At 47.3% G+C, this 25,656-nt stretch overlaps 1 protein-coding gene across 1 annotated transcript in view; it reads left to right on the top strand.

Moving 5' to 3' along the window:
• Nucleotides 1-21,696: 21,696 nt before the first annotated feature.
• Nucleotides 21,697-25,656, top strand: part of LOC124703190 (ent-kaur-16-ene synthase, chloroplastic-like) — a 9,000-nt gene continuing 5,040 nt past the window's right edge. Inside the window, exons 1-3 of the mRNA XM_047235417.1 lie at nt 21,697-21,828; nt 23,559-23,835; nt 23,967-24,147. Coding sequence (XP_047091373.1) covers nt 21,697-21,828; nt 23,559-23,835; nt 23,967-24,147 — 590 coding nt within the window. The remainder of the gene's footprint in view (nt 21,829-23,558; nt 23,836-23,966; nt 24,148-25,656) is intronic.

Genomic DNA, 25,656 nt, shown 5'->3' with positions numbered 1-25,656 from the left:
TAGACTAAAATCCCGTGTGTCCTCAAGAACGTTTGGTCATTATAAGTAAACAAACCGGCTTGTCCTTTGTGCTAAAAAGGATTGGGCCACTCGCTGCAATTATTTCTCTCGCATTTTACTTACTTGTACTTTATTCATCTGTTACATCAAAACCCCCGGAATACTTGTCTGTGAGCATTTACAGTGAATCCTTCATCGAAACTGCTTGTCAACACCTTCTGCTCCTCGTTGGGTTCGACACTCTTATTTATCGAAAGTACTACGATACACCCCCTATACTTGTGGGTCATCAAGGACGTACTTCATGGCCTTGTACCTTATCCGTTTAGGTGCCCCCCGAGCCGAATCTTTCAAGTAATTGAAGATATCGGCTCTCCAGTCATCCGGTTCCAGGAACTGTACCTGAACATCGGCTCCACCTGCTACGTCCTTGTAGCCTGACGCCATCTGTGCGAGATCGTTCGCCTCGGTATTCTGCGACCTCGGGATCCAGTTGAAGTTTATGTACCTAAATTGTGCCATCAGCTCACGGCATTGCATCCATAATGGGAAGAGCGACTCGCTCTCACATTTGTATTCCTCCGTGAGTTGGGAAATCACCAACTTTGAGTCTCCAAAAAGTTCCACTGCTTCTGCCCCGGCTTCAATAAGCAACTCCATTCCCTTGCGTATTGCTTCATACTCGGCGACATTGTTGGTGCAAGGGGTAGGTAGCCTGATGGAGAAAGAATATGTTGTCCCCCGGGGCGACACGAGTAGAATGCCGATGCCGCAACCATCATCACAAGCCGATCCATCAAAAAACATGGCCCATGCACGCACAGACAGTGCTGCTATATCAGTGTTGATTCGTTCAGCAATAAGATCGGCCAACGCCTGTCCCTTGACTGCTTTCGCAGGCTGATACCGGAGATCAAATTCCGATAAACATCCACTTACCGAGTCGACATTTCAACACAGGAGCCGACAGCATATGTTTGATGACATCTGATTTGCATATGATGACAATTTGTGCTGACAGCAAGATATGACGAAGCTTGGTGCAGGTAAAAAATAGGCAGAGGCACAACTTCTCGATCTCAGGGTACCTAGTCTCTGAATCCAACATTCTTCTGCTGAGGTAGAAAGCGACTCTCTCCAGACCATCATAAACTTGCACCACCAGCGAGGCGATGGAAGTGTCGACTGCTTGACGGGTAAATATAGAATGGTCTGTCTTCTTTGAGGCGGGACCAACACAGGTGGCTTCGTTAGATACTCTTTAATCTCGTCAAAGGCTCGCTGTTGCTCTGCCCCCAGCGAAACTCCTCATCAGCTTTAATTTTTACCAATCCCATGAACGGCTCGATTCGCCCTGACAGATTGGAGATGAACCTTCTGACGAAGTTGATTTTGCCGATGAGACTCTGGAGTTCCTTCTTCGTGGTAGGTGGCTTCATTGTTCGCACTGCCTCCTGACTTTTCAGACCAATCTCAATTCCACGTTCATGAACCAAGAAACCCAAGAATTGACCGACCGTTACACCAAAAGCACACTTCTTTGGATTCATTCTCAGCCCGAATTTTCTAGTTCGGTCCAGGATGCGTCGCAAATCCTCCAAGTGTCCTTCTACTTAAACAGACTTGACTACCACGTCATCAATGTAAATCTCCACCAACTTGCCGATCAGATCATGAAAGATGTAATTCATGGCTCTTTGCTATGTTGCGCCGACATTTTTCAGTCCAAATGTCATGACTACATATTCAAACAAACCCACTGAACCTGGTACTCTGAATGCAGTCTTGTGTATATCTTCTGGAGCCATAAAAATTTGGTTGTAACCGGCATTGCCATCCATGAAACTTAAAACCTTATGACCAGCAGCTGCATTGATCAATGTCTCTGCTACCGGCATTGGATACTCATCCTTTGGAGTGGCTCTATTGAGATCCCGAAAATCTATGGCGACGCGCCATCGGCCATCCTTTTTCTCTACAGGTACGATACTAGAAATCCACTCAGCATACCTGCATGGCCTGATGAACCCGGCGTTCAACATTTTCTCGATCTCTTTCTTGACTTCTTCTAAAATTTCGGCCTTCATCTGCCGTGCTCGCTGCTGGAACGGCCGAAATCCTTTCTTAAGAGGGAGCCGATGCTCAATGATGCTCCTGTCTAACCCGGGCATCTCTGTGTAATCCCAGGCAAAGCAATCTGGATATTCTTTCAACAAAGCTATCATCAGGCCCCTCAGATGCGGATCTAACTTTTTGTTGATGAATGTTGGTCGTGGCTTATCCCCAGGACCAATGTCAATCTCTTCTAGCTCATCAGCCGATGTAAATCCATATCCTAGCTTTCCGTCGCCTGCTAGATTGATGCTGAACACATGCAAAATGTATGGTGAGGATAATTTGGGCCGATTGCCGGAATCGGCCCCCTTTTCGATTGCATTGCTCAATGAAGGTTTACAACTTATTTGTGCTCTACTACGGGAGGGAGTCTCCCTACTACGACTACGTGACATGCTTGAGGTGAGATCATTGCTTTTTATTTTTTGGGGCCGATCGCAGGGATCGGCCTTGCCACGTACGTCCATTGGCTTTACTCTTGCTACTCTGTCAGGCCGGTGGATAAGACCAGCCTCACCCCGTTTTTTGTAGCTTCGATGCGCTCACAGCCGTCCAAACTGACTCCAGAGATCGGCTCTTGATCTTCTGCGTCCCAAATATTCATGCCAGCTATCGAGATCTCGATCGAGTCATCTGCATGAACGACTTCCACTTCATCTCCGTCCCACTGTATCAGGCATTGGTGCATTGTGGATGGAATGCAGCAGTTGGCGTGAATCCAATCCCTCCCTAGCAGGACAGCGTAGGTGCTTTTGCTGTCGACAATGAAGAATGATGTAGGGATGGTTTTTCGGCCCACGGTTAGATCCACGTTCAGAACGCCTTGCGTTTCTGATGCTTGGCCGTTGAAGTCGCTTAGTGTGACATTGGTTTTGATCAGATCCGCGTTAGAGCGTCCCAAACGCCGTAGCATGGAGTATGGCATTATATTGACTGCCGCTCCCGTGTCAACCAACATCTTGGCTGACGAGGCTGCCCGTTGATATAACCTTTTAGGTACAGGGCCTTCAAATGTTTGTAGCTCTTCTCTCGTGGCTTTTCAAAGATAACTGGCCGTGGGCCGCAGTCAAACTGTGCTACCGGCACTTCTTCGGTTCTTGGAGCACAAAACTCCGAAGGAAGTATGAACACCATATTCGTGCCAGCCGATGCCTTCGCATCGGCTTTTGTTTGTTTGGGGCGCCATTCTTTCTTCTATGGACGAGTCTCCGCCTCCAAAGTTTGCTGAATTTTCACGGCCAGATCGGGCCGCGCTTTCCTCAACGTGTGCAGGTATTGCGCCTCGGCTTCCTCCAAGCTACGTAGCCGCTGAACCCTACGCTTTTGGGAGTGACTGAGTCCATCAGGGCACCACCTTGGCCGGTGGTATCTATCTTCTTCTTCCTCTTCTGACTCCTCGAAATCTTCCTCGAAATCCTCCACTCGAGGTGACTCAGCTCGTCTGTTCTGAGGTGGGAGAGGCCCTAGACGCTTGAACACTGAAACCTCACCTATGTCCTCCTTCTGCTGTCTACATTCCGGGAAGTTGTCGATTGTAGGCAATCGGCTCATTCCTGAATCCCAGCAGTGCTTAAAGAAAGGACAATCCCAGTGTCTGTCCATGTCTTCCTACTCTCTTGACTTCCCCTTAGCGCGATGCTCATATCCTTTGTCGTCTCTATCATACCGATGATATTTTCCGTTGTCTACATCAGACCGACGATATCTTTCGTCGTCTTTGTCGTACCGCCGGCGTCGGTCGTACTGACGCTCATATTTGTTAAGGAGATGCGCGGAGAGCGGTCGTTGATACCGCACGTTTCTCACGTGTTCCTCGGTGATGTACCATCTGTCATCATATCGGGGCCGGTCGCGTGGGCCGGCCTCCTCCTTTTCCTTGCCACGGGAGTGACCGATTTCTTCTTTATCCCTGCCATGGTGGTATACAGGCCCTGCCATGTTAACATCGAATGAGAAATCTAGGCGATGCCTCGTGGAGTGATTGAGTTCCACCATGTTGACGCCGGGGAAACGGTTGCGTGTCCACTTTCATGGCAAGCTGACCAAGGATCAAACGGCCTTGTTCTATCGCCGTTTGGATCTGCCGACGCAACTCTTTGCGGTCATTGGTGATATGGGTGAACGAGTGATGCCACTTGCGGTACGGCCTCCCGTTCGGTTCTTGCGCCGTAGGGATTTTATGGCCTTCGGGTAACTTCGACTTGTTTTTCCTTAAGTAATAAATCGAATATCTGCTCAGCTTTGCTTATATCGAAGTCAAACCCTTTTGCAGGCCCTTGTTGTTTCACCCATTTGCAGGACACGGGTACTGCCCCCCCGAGCCCATTCAGCCACAGCTACTTCCTGGTCTTCTGCAGAGTCTCCAACTTCTTCTGTCTCGACCAGGCCTATCGGGCGTTTGAACTTATCTTGGTACAATTCTGGGTGGCGCTGCTCATACAATGTTAATTTCGGGCCATGTGCGCCAGTGAATTGTATTCCACTTGCAAAGCCAGATCCTTGATCGGCGCTGCGAGACCCAACGCCGCCAGATCGACCGCTTCTTTCTCAGTTAAACGAGCCGAATAACAACGGTTCTTGATAGTCCTGAAACGCTGAATGTATTCCGACACCGTTTCTCCCCGCTTTTGCCGCACCTGCGCCAGATCGGCAATGCCAGCCTCGGTAGCTTCTGAGTGATATTGAACATGAAACTGCTCTTCCGAGTTGCTTCCACGTCCGGACTGAATCTGGTGGCAACGAGGTGTACCACCCAAAAGCTGGTCCTGTGAGAGATTGCGCAAAAAACCTTACACGTAACGGGTCTGATGCTGAAATCATGCCCAATTGTGCCAAATATCGGCTCACATGCTCAATTGAGCTAGACCCTTCTGATCCATTGAACTTTGAGAACTCAGGTAGCCGATACTTGGGTGGCAGCGGAATCAAATCATATACGTTGGGGTACGGCTTGGAATAGCCGACTGTTCTCCTCTTCGGCAGGATGCCGAACTGGTCTCTCAAGATTGTACTGATTTGTTCCACGGTATGAGCTGCAGGGGCTGAGCTTTCATGACTAGTTCCGGTGGCATATTTAGCTAGCCACGCCTGTTTATCGGCGTCCGCTCCAGAAATCCCTCCTGCTGCAATCTGGTTCGTGCGCGCCAAGTTATTGCAGTCCGGCACGTATGTGTACACGTATCCATGTGGGATTTATTTAGGCGGCTCATACAGGAATTGGCAATCACCAGGATCGCCTCCAACCTTGTAGACGACGTATGCCGGTGAACCATGTGGCTCTGGAGCTGCAAGCGCGAATGGCAGCTGCGGTCTGGTCTGGAACGGTATTTCTCCCTGGTGAGTCCCTAGGGCAGGCCCTGACGGAGAGTACTGATGCTTCATGATTTCCTGAACCACGCGAACCGCAATGCGCTCGAAAGCGTTCACCGGGCTCTCGGAGTGACGGTGTAGAGAATGAGCCACCATATAATTAACTTCCGGCGCGAGCTACGGTGCGTTCCTGCGAAGGGAGAGATAGATCTACTTCATCGAGAACGCCTTCGGGTGAGAACCCTCTCCACCTAATGCCATGTTTACGGGTCCTCTCGAACAAGCCGATGAGATCGGATTCGAAGACGACTTTAATCTCATCATATTTCTTCTTGTGCTCCTTGATACGTCTCCAACGTATCTATAATTTCTGATGTTCCATGCTTGTTTTATGACAATACCGACATGTTTTGTTCACACTTTATGTCATTATTATGCGTTTTCCGGAACTAACCTATTGACGAGATGCCGAAAGGCCGGTTGCTGTTTTACTGTTGTTTTTGGTTCCGGAAAGGCTGTTCGGGCAATATTCTCGGAATTGGACGAAATCAACGCCAAACCTCCTATTTTTCCCGGAAGGCTCCAGAACACCGAAGAAGAGTCGGAGAGGGGCCAGGGGGCCACCACACCATAAGGCGGCGCGGGCCAGACCCTGGCCGCGCCGGCCTAGGTACCTCTTGACGAAACTCCAGAAAGACTCAAGGGGCGCCGCCACATCGCGAAACTCCAATTCGGGGGACAGAAGTCTCTGTTCCGGCACCCTGCCAGGACGGGGAATTGCCCCCGGAGTCATCTCCACCGCCGTCTCCACCGCCATCTTCACCGCCATCGCTGTCTCCATGATGAGGAGGGAGTAATTCACCCCCTGGGCTGAGGGCTCCGCTGTAGCTATGTGGTTCATCTCTCTCTTTATGTGATCTAGTTGAATATCATCTATGTGCTACTCTAGTGATGTTATTAAAGTAGTCTATTCCTCCTCCATGATGTAATGTTGGCGGTGTGTGCATCATGAAGTACTTGGTTTATGCTATGATTGTGATCTCTTGTAGATTATGAAGTTAACTATTACTATGATGGTATTGATGCGACCTATTCCTCCTTTCATAGTGTGATGGTAGAAGCGTGCATGCTATGTTAGTACTTGGTTTGGTTGTTGATCTATCTTGCACTCTAAGGTTATTTAAATATGAACATTGAATTGTGGAGCTTGTTAACTCCGGCATTGAGGGTTCGTGTAATCCTACGCAATGTGTTCATCATCCAACAAGAGAGTGTAGAGTATGCATTTATCTATTCTGTTATGTGATCAAAGTTGAGAGTGTCCACTAGTGAAAGTCTAATCCCTAGGCCTTGTTCCTAAATATCGCTATCGCTGCTTGTTTACTGTTTCTTCGCGTTACTACGCTTGTTTACTGTCCTGGGCAAAGCACTTTTCTGGTGCCGTTGCCACTGCTCGCATTTATTCATACCACCTGTATTTCACTATCTCTTCGCCGAACTAGTGCACCTATTAGGTGTGTTGGGGACACAAGAGACTTCTTGCTTTGTGGTTGCAGGGTTGCATGAGAGGGATATCTTTGACCTCTTCCTCCCTGAGATCGATAAACCTTGGGTGATCCACTTAAGGGAAACTTGCTGCTGTTCTACAAACCTCCGCTCTTGGAGGCCCAACACTGTCTACAAGAATAGAAGCTCCCGTAGACATCACTCCTCAGGCAGCTCTTCGTACGTGATTGGTTCGTCCGCCATCTCAGCTGCAGATGTTGACGCAGTTGCTGTAGAAAGTCCCACCGGGCGTGCCAGAATGTGTTGCCTGCCAAAACCCACCGGTGAGCAGCGACGAGCAACACGAAGAGCCGAGAGGCTCCCAGAACTGCTGGTGGGCCCTGGTCCCTCGGGCGACGGCCCGCAAACTCCGGCACACGTCCTGGCTGTTGCGAGGGCGTGCCACCTGACCTATACCTGGTCAGGAAGGTGATGGATTGCTTCAATTAGTTTCCTGCATGGCAGACACGTAAACATTAAATCTGAGCCTCGATCGGCTCTCCGGTTACCCTGTGAATCGGCTCAGAGAGCCGATTGCCCCATGGTTCGTATTGGATCTATGACAACATGGGGATCCTGCTTTATCAATACCAAGTTAAATCAATCTACGACAGTCTAGGGCTTTCACCGCATAATTGGAACATCGTACGCGTAATCGAGCACAGCGGATACGAAAGATAATAGAAAACTAGTCCTAGAAGAGGCCTAAAAACCAACACAAAGTCGATTCCCGGAACAACCCCTCTAGGATCGGCAAACCATACCTTACGCACTACTGGATCGTTCAACCCGTTTGCAAGGCCTAACCATGCGGATATCAAACTAATCCTTGGAGAACAAGGAACGACCATAACAGATTAGATCTACTAAATAAAGACCAAGCAAGATGATGCCCTTACACCCAAGATAGGTGCAAAAGCAGCTAGATATTTAGGGGCAGCATAACTAAGCAAGCATATCAGAAAAGTATCGATGTTAGCCCCAAAACATCTATGATAATAGTGTTACTCGCCATCAACAAGGCTTCAGTACGAGCAACACAAAACAACGAATAAACTGATACTACCTAGATCGCAAGATGCGATCTAGGCAGCATGACGCTTACCCGGAAGAAACCCTCGAAACAAGGGGTGGCGATGCGCCTAGATTGTGTTTGTTGTGAACGTGATCGTCCTCTTTCTCAATAACCCTAGGTACATATTTATAGTCTGTAGACTTTCTATCTTTGGAATAAACCTAATTGTGTACGAACCAAACTCTATCTCTTAATTCCAAACTGAAACGTGATCTACCATAATGTACAAATATACGAGAAATCTAGCCCAAACTCTCGCACGAGGCCGATTCAGAAACACTTTATGTGCATATCCTCTAAGCCCATCTCAATCACGGCCCATCTCCTCCTTTGGTTAAAATCCGGCGATAACACAGTGTAAAAGAAAGAACCGGGGTCCACAGTTTACTAGAGGTGTCTCTCCATAAAGATAAGTAACATGCTGGGTGAACAAATTATAGCTGGGCAATTGACAGAATAAAGACCATACATGACAAGATGATTACTATGAGATTCATTTGGGCATTACTCCCTCCGTTCCTTTCTATAGTGCCTATATATTTTTGGCATTTGTTTCAGAATATAAGGTTGTAGCTTGGTTTTTTTTCAATTACCCCCTCCAACTACATCTATCACTAATGATCCACCTTCCGATTACCGTCTGCACCCCTTTCAGTATTAAGTTGCAAGTAACAGATTATCGCATTAAGCAATGTGTGTAATGTAAACAATATAATTATATTTAGACAAAGTATTGTTGTTTTCTCTCTCGTAACAACAACACATCTACAATCTAGAAGTTATTGTCACTCTTCCAGATAACAAGAGACATGAATCCACTATCGAGCATAAATACTCCATCTTGGAGTCACAAGCATATACTTGGCCAGAGCATCTACTAGCAACGGAGAGCATGCAAGATCATAAATAACATATGACACGTACATAATCAATCTCAACCATAGTATTCAATATTCATCGGATCCCAGCAAACACAACATGTAACATTACATAAAGATGATCTTGATCATGATAGGCAGCTCACAAGATCTAAACATGAAGCATAAGTTGGAGAAGACAACCATCTAGCTACTGCTATGGACTGGTAGTTCAGAGATGAACTACTCACGCATCACTTCGTAGGCGGGCATGGCAATGTAGAGGCCTCCGGTGATGATCTTCCTCTCTGGCAGGGTGCCGGGAAGAGCTTCAGAACCCTCTCGAGCTAGGGTCGGCGATGGCGGCCGCGACGGAACTTTTCATGGATGGAGGCTCGGGTCTTAAGGTTTTTCCCGAACATGTGAATAAATAGGCAGAAAGGCGAGGTCGGTGGGTGTCCGTGGGGCCCACACCACCCGTAGGCACGGCCAGGGCCTAGGCCGCGCCAAGGGCAGGTGAGGCCGCCTCGTGGCGCTTCTTCGTCTCCCCTCCGGACTTCGTCTTTGTTACAATAAAATAGGAACTTTGGCTTTTGTTTCGCCAAATTCCGAGAATATTTCCTGTACAACTTTTCTGAAATACAAAACAACAGAAAACAGGGAACTGGCACTGTGGCATCTTTTCAATAGGTTAGTTCCGGAAAATGTATAAAAGTGCAACGAAGTGTAAATAAAACATACAGAAATTGGTGTAATACAAGCTTGAAGCATCAAAAATTATAGATACGTTTGCAACGTATCAGTCCTCCTCAAGAGGGAATGAAGGGCAGAGGGCAGAATCCTCCAGCCCATGTCGAAACCTCCTCTCGTTGGTTGGGAGACATCGCTTCCAAGCAAGCCAGCTGAAAATCTTACACTTTAGGGTGGGAACGCTCCTCCAAACCTTAGCCGCCAGATCCTATCTCTCCAGATGCCTGATAGAGTTGGAATAGAAATCCTTGTTTGAAAGCATTTTGTTAGTGAGGCGGCAAACACGATTGTCCTAGACGTCGTGGCGAATGACACCGGAGCTAAGCTCATATGTAAGCACGAGGAGCTCCTCCTGGGCAACGTGGGAAAGTCTAGGTTGAAGGAGATCCTGGAAGCCATGGGAGAAAACCATAGCGACGTGGCCGTTGGGTCTAGCGGAGTGGGAAAAGATGGAGGGAAAACGCTCATGCAAAGGGAGAGGCCCGAGCAAAAGGTCTAACCAAAAAGCAATAGTAAGGCCATTCCCCACGGAGAGTTTCGACACATCCATAAAAGGCATCATCCCGGCGATGATGTCTTTCCAAACAGGGGAGTCAGGATGATGGTGGTCGCCCAAGTCCCGAGAGTCAGACCAACCGTACATACGTCGGAACCAACTGGCCCAGGGGGCGGTAGAGTCAGAGTGGATCTTGGTGAGGAATTTGGAGAAGAGAACGAGGTTCTGTGCCCAATGGATAGGACTCCCATCCCACCATATTGCTTTGGGTGCAGACATCCTCCCAAGCAACTTTCCATTGGCCGCCATTACAGATTTCCTCGCTAGTCCAGAGGAAGGCGCGATGACGCTTATCGATGCCTTCAATCACGTCGGCGAGGAGGATCCCCGCATCCATGGCATGAGAAAGCATCGCAGTGTGAGAGTAGAGTTGACAATGAGAGGGCAACCTCCAATGGGAAGGGAGCGTCCGCGCCAGCCAGACAAACGCAAATCACTCTTAGTCATGGTAGGGTTGAATTCGGCAATGCAGAGCTTGTGTGTATAGAGAGGGAAGACGATATAGGTTTGGGGGAGGGAAGAGATATCGCATCCGAAGGAGGCAGCCATAAGGGTGGTCGTGGAGAGATCAGTTTCTATTGGGACGAAGGTGCTGTTGTTGAAGTTCATGGACATGCCCGTGGCAGCGGTGAAGTCATCCAGGATCTTTTTGAGATTAACGACATGTTGCGGGACCGCTCGAATGATGATGAGAGTATCGTATGCATATTGCAGGACGGGGCAGTGGACGTCATCCACGAGGGGATGAAGGAGCGGTCCCTGGCGTGAGGCATGAAGGAGAATTACTACAGCACATCAGCGATAATGTTGAAGAGGAAGGGGGAAAGCGGATCTCCCCGACGGAGACCCCGGCAACACTGGATCCAACGGCTAGGAGTACCTTTGAGAAGGACCGCAGTTTGGCTGGTTAGCTTAAGTATTTTTATCTAGGCCCTCCAGAGGTCAGGGTAACCCTTTACCGTAAGGATTCGATCAAGAGCATCCCAACTGATGGAGTCAAAGGTTTTGCGGAAATCTAGCTTGAAAACGGCACCTGGAGCGGCCCGTCGATGACAACACTTAACAATGTCGGCATCATAGACTAAGTTTTCGGCAATGGAGCGCCCTGATATGAAACCCGTTTGGTCAGGGTGAACAAGAAAGGGGATCAAAACCCGAAGCCTAGCTAAGGGTGAGACACTTGGAATGGATTTTGAGACAACAATTCTGGAGAGAGACACTACAACAGGACCCCCCCCCTCCGGTAATGAATTGATGCGTTGTTGAATATCCATATAAGCGTTGGTAACACGAATACCAACGGATTTGGTATGTGTTTTCGTTGGTGGCGTTGCAAGGGTCTATAACAACGCATGTATTTGCGTTGGTAACCAGCAAGAAGAAGCATTGCAAGATAGCAACGTATATAGTGAGAGCCAAACAACACTTCATATACGTTGGTGGTTACCCTGGATGAATGGATTCTGAGATGGTTGGTGGTTACCCTGTATGAATGAATTCTAAGATGGATGGAAAAAATCCATTGCAAAATCTAAGAATAGTTATTAGATAGCTCAAATAATTAATAGTAGTTCATATATTGCTAACAATGATTATATATTCTATACTGAGAGGCCACAACATAGTAAACTGAAAGAACTCATATGTTGAATCAACTCTGTAGCCTTACAAAGAATACTAGATTGTGAAAGTGAAATTCTAAAACATAATTGCAAACTATCTGGTACTAGCACTATTATCGAGCTTGGAATCAGCATCTCACACTTCCATCATCCTTTTATTTTGGGATTCTACAAGGATAGAAAAAAATGGAATAAGTTCCATTAGTGAGACAAAAAAAAGTTAATAAATCATTATAATTTACAATAGCTGCGACATGGATTAAGGCCATAAGATAATTAAACTTCCTGCATCACAACTTCTCTAAACAAACAAGGAAGTTAATGCTTATCTTCTCAACAAGCACAAAGTAACACAAGAAAACGAGAATTCTTTCAGTCATATATATATTATTATATCTTTGTTGCAGCTGATTCTATCATGTTATCTTCTTTCCAGACCCTATTATTCTCCCCAGGCTACCGCTAGCTCTTGTTGAGGAGAGATGTAATACAAGAAGTAGCTTAGAACCTTCAATCCTTTGACTAAACCTGTTAAAGTTTACTGAGTACAATAGAAAACGACATGTTGCGGGACCGCTCGAATGATTATGAGAGTATCGTATGCATGTTGCAGGACGGGGCAGTGGACGTCATCCACGAGGGGAAGAAGGAGCGGTCCCTGGCGTGAGGCATGAAGGAGAATTTGCTACAGCACATCAACGATAATGTTGAAGAGGAAGGGGAAAGCGGATCTCCCCGACGGAGACCCCGGCAACACTGGATCCAACGGCTAGGAGTACCTTTGAGAAGGACCGCAGTCTGGCCGGTTAGCTTAAGCATTTTTTTCTAGGCCCTCCAGAGGTCAGGGTAACCCTTTACCGTAAGGATCCGATCAAGAGCATCCCAACTGATGGAGTCAAAGGTTTTGCGGAAATCTAGCTTGAAAACGGCACCTGGAGCGGCCCGTCGATGACAACACTGAACAATGTCGGCATCATAGACTAAGTTTTCGGCAATGGAGCGCAAGAAAGGGGATCAAAACCCAAAGCCTAGCTAAGGGTGAGACACTTGGAATGGATTTTGAGACAACAATTCTGGAGAGAGACACTACAACAGGACCCCCCCCCCCTCCGGCAATGAATTGATGCGTTGTTGAATATCCATATAAGCGTTGGTAACACGAATACCAACGGATTTGGTATGTGTTTTCGTTGGTGGCGTTGCAAGGGTCTATAACAACACATGTATTTGCGTTGGTAACCAGCAAGAAGAAGCATTGCAAGATAGCAACGTATATAGTGAGAGCCAAACAACACTTCATATACGTTGGTGGTTACCCTGGATGAATGGATTCTGAGATGGTTGGTGGTTACCCTGTATGAATGAATTCTAAGATGGATGGAAAAAATCCATTGCAAAATCTAAGAATAGTTATTAGATAGCTCAAATAATTAATAGTAGTTCATATATTGCTAACAATGATTATATATTCTATACTGAGAGGCCACAACATAGTAAACTGAAAGAACTCATATATTGAATCAACTCTGTAGCCTTACAAAGAATACTAGATTGTGAAAGTGAAATTCTAAAACATAATTTGCAAACTATCTGGTACTAGCACTATTATCGAGCTTGGAATCAGCATCTCACACTTCCATCATCCTTTTATTTTGGGATTCTACAAGGATAGAACAAAATTGAATAAGTACCATTAGTGAGAAAAAAAAGTTAATAAATCATTATAATTTACAATAGCTGCGACATGGATTAAGGCCATAAGATAATTAAACTTCCTGCATCACAACTTCTCTAAACAAACAAGGAAGTTAATGCTTATCTTCTCAACAAGCACAAAGTAACACAAGAAAACGGGAATTCTTTCAGTCATATATATATTATTATATCTTTGTTGCAGCTGATTCTATCATGTTATCTTCTTTCCAGATCCTATTATTCTCCCCAGGCTACCGCTAGCTCTTGTTGAGGAGAGATGTAATCAGGAGTGCAATCTGAGTTACAAGAAGTAGCTTAGAACCTTCAATCCTTTGACTAAACCTGTTGTAGTTTACTGAGTACAAGAGAAAAAATATATAGTAGATAGAATAAAAAATGTAAAAGGAAACGGGAGTGATCATTCCCCCCTTTCCCCCTCTCATTCATCTACAGTACCTGAGAGTATCCTCGTCGGAGCCGGGCCGATCTGAAGCTCATCTCGCCGGCGTCGTCGGTGGAGATGGGTGGAGGAGAGGCGCCGGGGTAGATAGTTTAGCTAGGGTTAGCGGCTGCTTGCCGGTAGGGGGCTCTATGCCCAGTAGTGGAGGCGGTTGTCAAGATCTGGCCTCCTGGATCTTGGCGGTTCTAGGGCCCTTCTTCCTTCTTCTTCTTCTCCGGTGGTCGGAGGGGAGAGGGATGGAAGAGGCTGGCGCTTCCTTCAATAAAGAAGCGGCGGAGTACCACCTGATGAAGAGCAGAAGCGGCGGGCGACGCCCTTTCCTGGCCGGCCTCGGCGGCGAGGGGGAAAGCGTGAGCCCGTCGGAGAAAGGCGTCGTCGACGAGCTCCTGGCCGGCCGTGGAGGCGAGGAGGAGCGAGCGCACGCCTCCGCAAGTTCTTCTGCATCATCCAGGAGGCCTTACCTGCACTGGATTCGAGCAACGGTAGCCAGCCATCGACTCGGCTTCTCCCTGGCCTGCCGTGGAGGCGAGGAAGGAGAAGCTGCCGATGCGACGCCTACTGCCCATCGGAGCCAGTTGCTGCCCAAGAGGTGCTTCGGAGCTGCGTCTTCGTCGCCGTCGCTGTTGTCGATGCAGCGTTCATCCAGAGAAGTTTTCCAGCGGGGGACTTATGCCGGCGATGCCCTGCCCCTGCATCTTTTGGCTGATTGGCGGCCCTTCTCTTGGAGTTCTGACTTCCCAAAGACCAAGATGTCCAAGGGGAAGAGCTACTGCTTCTGCCACGATGCCGGACCAAGCGGTTTGTCCCCGGCGCCGGCGTTCGTTCTTTGGCGGAGCAACTCAGCGGCGACTCTCTTCGGCGGTGCAGAGCAAGGACCTGATCGCGTTTTCCAAATCTTGCTTAGGGTCTTCTCTGTAATTTTTCGGTCCTTATCCAGAATTCCCCTGAACTGTAGGGGTTTTCTTGCAAAATGTAACCACCGCCTGTTCAATACTAGCAGCTCCTAGGGTCTTCGACCCTACCTTGTTCAAAAAAAAAATGTAGCATTGCAATTGCCTAAGCATATTCTTTAACAAAACCTGTTTTATAGCAGATAGAACAAAGTATGAGAGCTAGTATGAGAGGTAGCTAGACTGATATATTTGAGACCATAGCTACCTCAAGACTAAGGACGTCACCAGGTTGTACCACGTAAACTGATTACTTTCTGAACTCCTCTCTATACAATCATGGCTTTATATTTCTCATAGTTGCAGCAACACATGTTGAAGATTTACCTCCGGTCTAAAGCTACAAAACCACAAAGCAAGCTTTCATAAGAAACCAACAGAAATTACAAAACTAGTGTGTATAGCTCCATGTAAAGATTTCCTGACAAACACAAGTACCTAATACTGAATTAGGAATTTAAGATTCTCCCTCCTTGATTAGAAAAGGTGTTAATAAATACATAAATACATGATTAGAAGTAAGCGCGGCCTCCAAAGTTTCATACCAGTGGCATTCAAACACAAATAGTGGAATGCACGATGAGTATTTTGAGCTAATAAATAATTTGTTTGCACATGTATAGCCAAATGACTGAAACTTGGTTTATAAAATAATTGTTCTAGTGCATATATATATATGAAAGGACACCACTGCGATCTGCACATATGAAATTAAAGGATCACTGGGCGCCTCATAAGAATGGTATGGCTAATATTTATGGATCATTCAAGTAGTACAAGATAGAGGTATATACTAAGCAACCACTATTAAATAAGTTAATGTTTAATCGCAGGTTGCATATCACAGTAACACCAATGAAATTGTAGAACCTACCATGCTGTAAAATTTAGGGGACATATCATAGAGTAATATCTGTAAAAAGGAGGTATGACATGAGCGACCTAGTATAGCACCAGCTGACCTGCGTTTGTTGCTTCCGGGGATATCAACTGTTCTATCTCTTGCCTGTTCACTGGAGAAATGATCTACTTTGCTATTTCATTCAGAAACTGCCTCTTAAGATAGTAGCGCAGTACTCCATAGTCACCTGATTAAGGGAGACAAAACTGAGTGAGGGCATTGGTTTGCAGTTGGCACTCGTGGCAGTGGAACTAGAAACTAGCAGCCGTGGTTTGAGGGTCAGGAACCACAGGCAGCCCAGCACAGATCTACCCAGCACATAACCTAAAATAATAAGAAAACCCCATAAATTGGATGAGCATAAGAGACAAACTGAAAGATCTCCTTAACTGAATAGGATTGCCGGATTTCCAACTGTGTCGCTGCAAGAGTGGTGCTCCTAATCGGTTGGCGATGCAGTGGCTTTCGGCTCGCCGGCTTACCGCCACAACTTTACCGAATCCGCGGCATCTGAATCCCATGGGAGCGAACCCTGAACGGCGGACGGCGACAACTTTAGAGATCGAGATGAGACCGATGTGGAGATCGATGCTCCGATGGGCCTGCCGAACGTCACTGCAGCGCCGGCGGGTTGCATCGGCGGTCGGGGTGTATAGTGCGGAAAGATGATTCCAAACTGGGGGCAATATTAAAGGAGCGGACTAAGGGAAGTTACATGGACACCTTATCTCTCCGCTCGTGTGGGAGGTGGGGAAGGAGTTGTTTCCTAGCAGCGCATGGCCACACCGTTGGAAGACATGCGTAGATATATATGTTGATTTGTGGTGTAGTGAGATTGGGCGGAAGGAGTCAGGGCGATTGGCGCCCACTTTTTTAGGGAGGAGGACAATGTAGGATTTATTGATAGGTCAAAGGTCCGTAGAGAGAGAGTGGAAGTTGTTGAGACAATCTAAGAGGTTGTTTTTACAAGGTCCCAATTCTTCTTGAAGAAGGTGGGGCCAAAATTGTGTGGGTCGGGGCTAGAGTTATCATTCATGGAGAAGAGGGCATCCCGAGTCTCGGAGAGAGAGAAGGGTTCAATGAGCGCGTATGCTTGAAAGGAATCAAGCTTAGTTGTAGAGACTAGATAAGCTAGGTCAAGGTTACCAGAGGAGGAAAGGGAGGTACCTAGCAGATCTATATGTTACATGTTATGTATATGTTATTGTGTATAGCTTGATCTATATGTTAATGTGTATGACGGCTGTTGTGTAACTAAAATTAACTTCATATGTTAGATATACATTTCTAGTTTTTCTATCTGGTTCAAACAACTAATTCTAGCTATCATCTTATAACAGGGATGGTATTTTGGTGATATTGCATAAAAATTTGATTGACTTATTAGGGCCAACATAACCTTCTTCCCCTCCCAATCAGTAAGACCACAAACCATTTTTTACTTAACCAGTTTAAGTCTAACTATCATGTGTTTGGTATGTTTATATTCTAACTCCAAAGATTTATTTGTGCAGTATTTATCGATTGGAAAGTGATATAGGGTTGCCCGTAACGAGATGCTCTTTTGCACTCTCTCATATATGGCTCACTTGTCATAAGGATTGCAATCCACAAGCTTCGCGTCGAATCGTCACTTTTGTGATGATTTGATTCAAGGCATAAAACTTTTTTTGTGGTTAAAAGGTCCTTATGCAATGTTATGAAAATAGCACACAAGTGATGAGAATACTACGCTGAAGATTCTCTACCAAGGTTAAGCATTTGCAACATAACCTTCTCACTGAGACAACGATGTAACCAAGAATATTTCTGTAGATCTCTTATTTGTATAGCTAGCAGTTGAATCTATGTCGAAATACATGTATACATGTGGTGTATGAAATGTATAATTAAATGGAAATAAGGTTTGCTTATGTATTTGCTTGCAATGTTAAGTTATGGGCTAATGGGTACAACTTAGTATTAGTTATTGCATAGGTAAAACATTTTCGATGCTTGCAGATAGCATACGGCTGATTGAAACAAACATGTGCCATCTTAGATGAACACATACAGCTGGTTATAAATACCTCATGTGCAATTTTACATTCGGTTTACGTTCGAGTATAACAAAACATTTGTGATGGCCTTCGTATCGCAAACCATTATCGCAAGAGGGACGTGTACCAAAGGAGGCCCCTTCGCGTACAGTTTATTTAACTGTATGCGTTATAGAGAAACTTCGTCCACTTAATAACGGTTAGATTTTCCGTGTATGACAGATTATTTTAGCCGGGTGTCAAAACATGTTCTGGACTAGTGTACCCTAACTTCCAGATCAAATCACCATCTCTGAGTAGAAGTGTTCTGCATAATTGGAAACACGTGCCAAGACAACCCATTGAAACTCAAATAGTCAGACCATCTAAAATACTAGTATAGTAGTATATCAAGATTGTTGCATGCAACCTCAGCAATAAAGTATTGTTAATAGCTAGCCGAGAAATTGACAATGTACTGTAGACAGCAAAAATCATCCATTTCATTTTGTGAAAAAGGGCAACAAGTTCACTTGGCTCGGGCGTTGACGAGTCTGATGGAGTGAATGTGCACATATGCCGTGTTCTGTGGGTCTAAACATGCGCGCCGCTTGTATAGTCTCTCCCAGCTGGCATCATGTTTACTTAGGGTAATCAAGGTGATGACTTGTGCCTACTTGGGGAAAAGTAAGACCCCATGCATTGACGGACAACGGGTTCATCTGTCCTTGGCTGGAGCCACATGTACAAGACAAATTTCAGCACGGGAGAATCTTGCGGACGAAGGACATCAAATGATCCGCCCCAACTCTGCTCTTCAAAATTGTCTAGACATCGAGTGGTAAGAGCATCTTCAGCCGTCTCCCAGGAAGCCCCCGGGATCTATTTATTTTATCCGGCTGGACGAAAATGGTCCAGTCGAGCTCCCGGAATCCCGTTTTCGTCCAGATTTGAGCTCTCATCCGTCCGGCGAGCCCAGGTCATCCCCGGTCCCCCGGGGGAGCGCTCGGGGACTCCGGACGAAACGAAAGCGCGGGAAACGTCGAGAAAACTTCCCGCGCGAATGGTGGCCCCGACTTGTCGGCGACAGAGGCAAATCGTCTTCCGCGCGCTTCAAAAGCCTGCCGCCGGTCAGACTTCGCCGGACGCGTAGCTTCCACGCACGGCTCCCACTATTTAGCGCGGAACCTACCACGTCTGGCCGCATTCAGCACCGTCATCTCCCTCCTCTCCACAGCCCTGTCTTCTCTCCCCAATCCACCTCCACCAGCGAGCAATGGCGGGCCACGGCACGGCGAACAACGGCTTCGGCCGCTGTTCCCTACACAAGTGGGAGGCGGGACTCCTGCACATGGCGAGCTACCCGGCGCCATCGGACTTCCGCGTGCCCGGAGGATGGCGCCTGAGCGCGGGGGGAGTCTCGATCCTGCCGCTTCCGGTGGGAGGCGACGAGCTCGACACTGCTATCAACGTTGTGCGGGTCACCCTCACCGACGAGCAGCGCGCGGAGGAGCGGTACCGCGCCGAAAATTACGACGTCTGGAACGAGTTCTTCCGTCTCCGGAACGAACGTGAACTCGCGGCGTACGTTGGTCCTCCCCCTACTCCAGCGTGTAACAACATCGCCGGCCGCCGCCGCTGCTGGGGTGCACCGGGCCGCACGCTCGCCCGTGTGCTCGCGCACATCGAGGCCGGCAACTCCCCCCTGGGGATGCCGCCGGCGGCGCCGCCGCCCGAGGACACCGGGAACTCGAGCGACGACCACATGTAGTAGTTTATTACTTCCAATTTATGTTTCCATCTGGCTGAATTCAAATATATATACGAATTCGCTATATATGTACGAACTCGCCTATATAAGTTAAATATCTTTAAATTTCGCTTATGTTTGAACGAGTTAATGAATTCGCCGTATTTTGTCAAACTTTCATCCATCCTGGTCTCGCCGGTGGGAAAATGGGCCTCCCCAGGCCAAACTTTCATCCAATCCGGCGCTAAATAGCGCCGGATTTCAGCCTGGGGAGCCCCAACGGCTGAAGATGCTCTAAGGAAATCTCCAACGGGGCGACGCAAACAGATCAAACACATCTGTTTGCATCTGCGTGGATAAAAAACGTGCTCCAGCAGCTAAACGCAAAATGACCGCAACATCCGTTCTATCGCAAACATGGAGCAAATATGCGTCAACAAATGCGTTTGCGCGGATGCGTCCGCGCGCTCGTTTGGCCTGCATGCACTCCTCTCTATACTCCTTTAATGCACGACATGTCCATGTGCTAGTCACTCCTAGCCACATAAATAGAATCTTTCTCTCTCTCTTTTCCTATAATCAATGCATGGTAGGCATTGCGGTCAAAAATACGTCTCTACCATTGGGGAAGGAGCAGAGGCATATGAACATGTGACCATTTTAAATTATGTCCAAATATGTTACTCCATTGGAGATGCGTAATGGCTACGACTTGTCTTGCAGGTGCAGGTGCAGGTGCAGAAGGAGTACGTACTAGTCAGCTTGGAAATTGGAATACATGATACATTCTCCTCAGCCGATGGAAGTTTCGTCCACCGTGGGCACCCATTTCTCAGAAGGGAAACGTATGTATCTAGCTAGCCGAAGGGAGTACTAACCGTTTGCGATCGAAGACTCTTCATGGAGTCGAGATGCCTGAAATAGGTATTTATTATTATTTCCTTTTGGCTGCTGTCACGTGCAACAATTCATCGCAAAATACCAAAGGGCGGTGTGAGATAGTCTATCACGTGGCCACTTGTCAACAAGCATTGGCTCCAACTACCATGATCTAGCTAGCGCATCCTGCATTGTCGTAATATATAAGAGCATACATAGCAAACTGAATTGCTCAACCAACCTCTGGCTGAGGTCATCCTGTTCCTCTCGCTTCCATTCCAATATGTGGTCGATCTCGAATCCAAGTTTCCCAGCTGCGGTAACGGCGCCGCCCTTGCCAAGGTCGTCTAGATGCCACCATCTCCGAGCAAACCATCGTCGCCTCCAGGTCTTCTCTCGAGGCTGGCTTCAGCGTCCTCATCTCCTGTCCGCGCCGCGAGTGAGGACTCGCACGATGACTGCTAACTGTTTAGGTAAATGACCTCTGGCAATTGTATTTTCTTTTAAGAATCAAGGAATAGACTTCCGTGCAACTGTGTAGTGATTAATCAGTCGGTAGGCAGACCTGCCAACCTAGGGTGGTTCACACCCCGAGCCGTTAACTAGGAATTAATAGTTGTAATCAATAGGTGCGACGTCACAATAAGAGTATTTTTTAATAGGACAGAAACTCCCAAGCACTAGTTGGATACTGGGATGGGCGAGTAAAATACATCAAAGGTCACTGGACTTGACCCCCTTACTCACCTTGGTCACTATACTATGAAATACATAATTTACGGTCACTGAATACGTTTGAGTGTTTCATCTACGGTCACTGAAGCTTGTAGAGCCATGTATCTCCTCCCGTGTCACTCAGTTGACCAGTCTCCAGCATTGCATTTTTTGCAAAAGAAAAGCCCCTCAATCATGTGTTTATATTCAAAGTCTAGGGGCATAGCGGTAGTCAGACTAATCGGTGGGGCCCACTAGTCAGGGTCACCACCCACCTTCTTCCTTCTCTCTTTTCCCCTCTCCCTACCCGACTCCGCGTCTCCGCCACTCTCCCCTGCTTCCCCACACCGCCCCTGCCTTGGTGTTGCCGCTGCTACATCCTCACCGGAGGAATCGAGGAGAGATGGTCCTCTCCTTTGTCCCCTGCCACGAAAAAGCGGAGAGCAGCCACGCTCGGCTCCCGATTCCCCTGCTTCCGGCTCCCCTCCCCTGCATCCGCCATGCCGCGCCGTGCTCCTTTGGCCGTCTCCAAGCTCGGCATCCGGCTACCGCAGCACCCGAGCGCGTCCGCCTCCCCAAAGCTCGAGCACGTCCCCGAGGCCACCTCCTCCTTCCGCCAACGACCATCATCGGTGACCTTTTCCAAGATTGGGTGTGTCGCCTGAGCCGGGCGGCCGCCACATGGAATCGCCGCATCCGCGGGCGCCTCTTCCTCTGCTTCAACCTGGGCAACAGGAGGCCGGTCGGACAAAGCAGGGGAGCGTCACCGGAAACAGGGGCGTCCGCCAGCAAGCACGTCCGCCAGCAAGCACGGGGAGGAGCGGAAGAAGGTCTGGTACGACCGGCTGCTCGTCCTGAAGATGCTGGCGCGCTCGCCGTGGACGGAGGAGGTCGTAGGTGCCATCCCCTCCCCTCGAGATGTGGCGCGAGCTCAAGCACCGCCGCGACGACGGGCGCGCAGGGGATCTGCGCCGGCATGAGGGTAGGGGCTGCGGCGGCGGGCATACTCGCCGGCAAGGACGGGCGCGCCGCCCACTAAGAGCTCTCCTAGCGGTGGCCTTTTTCAATTTGGCCCTTATCAAACTTTTCAATTTAACTCTTTGTCATTTATTATTCCAAAACAGTCCTGTAAACACCAGCTGGGCATGATATGTGGGGTTGACCATTACCACGTCAACAAATACGGAAGTTGTACAAGCTCCGGTGACCTCCCATGAAGCACTAAGCGTATTTAGTGACCGTAATTTGCGTATTTCACAGTACAGTGACCGTAGCGAGCTAGTGAGTCAAGTTTAGTGACCTTCCATGAATTTTACTCGGGATGGGCCGGCCTCTCTCTCTCTCGTATCACTTTCTACGGGCAAAAAAAATAATACGGGCATATCATACTACATGTGCTGGCTTCTCTCGTTCAATTGGCCTTTAGATATGGAGAAATATAGCAAGTTTCACCTAAGAATACTACAAAAAGAGTATACTATGTGTCGAAGACTATGCAAAGTTCTACGGAGTATGTTTTCTGCTCGCCCCCTATGTCCAATTATTCCTGGTTCCGCCCCTACCAGCTTAGCACTTCACCATACCTAGTCCTCCTCAGCACCAGAATACCCTAAAAACATGTGTTTGGTCCTGACATGGCCGTGTTGAGAACTTGAGATGCTCGGGAAGCCATGGATCTGTTAGTCCTTCTCAGCCCAGCGCTGCAAGAGCACGAAATCACATTGCCGAATAGATTGGTACGGAGTAGGAAAAAATGTAGTGTAGTCAAAGATGGGGTAGCTAGGGGAAGATGGGGAGTAGACAGAAGAGATATGTGAAAGGAGTAAGTGAACTTGTACCATGAGCTAGGAGCTCAAGGATCATTTGCGGGCGCCAACCGACGATGGTTGTGGCTGGGAAGTTAGGCCTCGTGTCCCCTATCGTTGAGCTAGTTTGACCGTGTGTTGTCACCTTATTTAGCGGCTTTGGTTTGTGTATTTGTTGTAAGGCTTTTTTGATTTTTTGTTGAATAAATAATAAAGGTCGCATGTATCACTTTGATACACATGCCAACATATATACTCCCCTTTTGGATACTCTCCCTTTCAGATAAAGGATCACACGCCTAGAATATGGTTTCTTTTTCAGATACTTAGATAGTGTTTACTAGATATTTACTTCTGACCGATATTAACACCTTCTAATTGACGTGTGATATAAATCTTTGCTTCAACTAGCCGAGAGGAGTTTGGTAGCAGAAAATGCAGGCATGCGAAACAAGGTTTGATAATCTCATTTTGGATCAATTGTTTTATCAAATGTTTGAGAATGCTTTTCATGAGATTGTTGTCGCAACTAAATGATGTGATAAAATCCTGCTTAGGAACGGGAGGCTAGAATAAAGAGAGAGCTCGAGGAGCCTAGATTGTCACCATCTCCATACGACATTGCATGGGTGGCTATGGTGCCCTTACGAGGTTTTCCTCAGGCTCCATGCTTCCCTCAATGTGTGGAATGGATACTGCAAAACCAAGAGGATAATGGATCATGGGGTATCAGCGAACTGGATTTGTCAACCAGCAAGTGTACTCTCTTATCCACTCTGGCATGTGTTATTGCACTTAAGAAATGGAATGTTGGCCCACAGCATATCGAGAGAGGTATGAAAAGAGATAAATTTAGTTGTTAGTGTTATTTTAAATTCTTCTACTTGAAGATTTGAAAGATTCAAATGATATAAATTAAGGATATATACTCACATGAATACATCTTTTTTCCTTTGGTAAGACAGGACTACACTTTATTGGAACAAATTTCTCCATTGTTATGGATGAGCATATTACTGCTCCTATAGGCTTCAATATTACCTTTACTGGAATGATAAGCCTAGCCATCGGAATGGGTTTGGAATTTCCTGGTAGACAAACTGATGTTGACGCGGTTCTTCATATACGGGAGTTGGAATTAAACAGGTTCATCATACCACAATTCTAGCATAAAATGTGTTCATGTTTTTTCCTTTTCATTTGTACTTGTAGGAGAAACTTTTTTTTTTTTTGAAATGGAGGATGGACTCACTGTCTGTCAATCGAAAAGATGGATACAAATTTTTTATTTAACAAAGGTTTAACAAAGATGATACATTAAAATAATTCGAAGCCACCATGCAACACCTACACTCCTGGCAATGAGGGAAAATTGCCAACGGGGTCTTATATGCCCTAAAAACACGAAAATTGTGTTTGTGTTTTTGCTTTTCATTTGTACTTGTAGGAGAACTGATTGTTAGTTTTTTTCGAAATGGAGGATGGATCCCAAGTCTCTCAATCGAAAACATGCATACGATTTCTTTTATTAATTTATCTAACAGAAGTTTGACAAAGATGATACACTAAAGTAATCCGAAGCCACCATGCAACACCTACACACCCGACAATGAAGGAAAATCATGCCAACGTGTCTTATGCCCTAAAAACACGAAAACCACCTATCAACTTGGAACGGGGAACATCGTATATCACGAATCACCCTATAGGCGGGACCGGAGGGCTTATCCCATCTATTAGATTCTTAGCGAACATCCCATGTCCCATGCACGCACTAGAGTAGCTGTCGACGCCATTGAACCTCTGAGCAACCTTTAGGATAGAAAAAATCGGTAGATTCTGGCTCCGCCTTGCACGTGCTGAACATCACGCTTCCACCATCGAGGACCCGCCATGCCACGCCACCGAGACTCGCCGCCTTTGATGTGCTAGTAACAATATCGCTCCTCCATGTAGACCACACCCAGGAATCTAATTCTCCAAAACAGTGCCCTCACTAGAGAAAATGACAACGAAAATGTCGCCATGGTTCGATCTAAGATTAACCTGGATCTAGGGGTTTCCCCGGAACATTGCAGCAACAACGGCTTCAACAACTTAATGGCGTTTGGGGATGCCACCATCGTCGGCTCCGATCACATCAGAGCTTGGTTCTCACCGGCTAACCGCGTCTCGCCTCCAACCCGCGTGCCACTGGAGAGAGATAGATAGAGAGGCTACCACGACTCCAACCGCCGTTGGTCTGAATGGAGAGAAGTCTTCACGATGTCCACTGCGTGATCACCGGGTCTGTTGCGGGATGACGCCCAACCACGCCATGGCCATTACCACCAAGCTCGTTGTCGTTGCCTAATCGACGGTACCTCGGAGGAGGGATCCTCACGAGGGGGAGAAGAAGTAGGGGCCATAGGGCGGAGTGCACACGGGACGGTGGTACGCGAGTTACCCAGCTTCGGAACACCTGCACGATGACGGGGCCTACCGCTGCTTGTCCGGAATTATCCGGGCGCTTTCGCGTTGTTACAATGAGTTGTGGTTGTGCCTCTAGGGCTCCCGGGATCCGGCTTATAAAGGCGCACGGATCTAGGGTTTACATGGAGAGTCCTAGCCGGATTACGTACGGACTAACTATGGTACAATATCTTGCCGTGCACG

Source organism: Lolium rigidum, chromosome 1, assembly GCF_022539505.1.
Source record: "Lolium rigidum isolate FL_2022 chromosome 1, APGP_CSIRO_Lrig_0.1, whole genome shotgun sequence".
Classification (NCBI taxonomy): domain Eukaryota; kingdom Viridiplantae; phylum Streptophyta; class Magnoliopsida; order Poales; family Poaceae; genus Lolium; species Lolium rigidum.
Note: the sequence above shows the minus strand (reverse complement) of the source record. Positions and strands in the feature narration are given on the sequence as shown.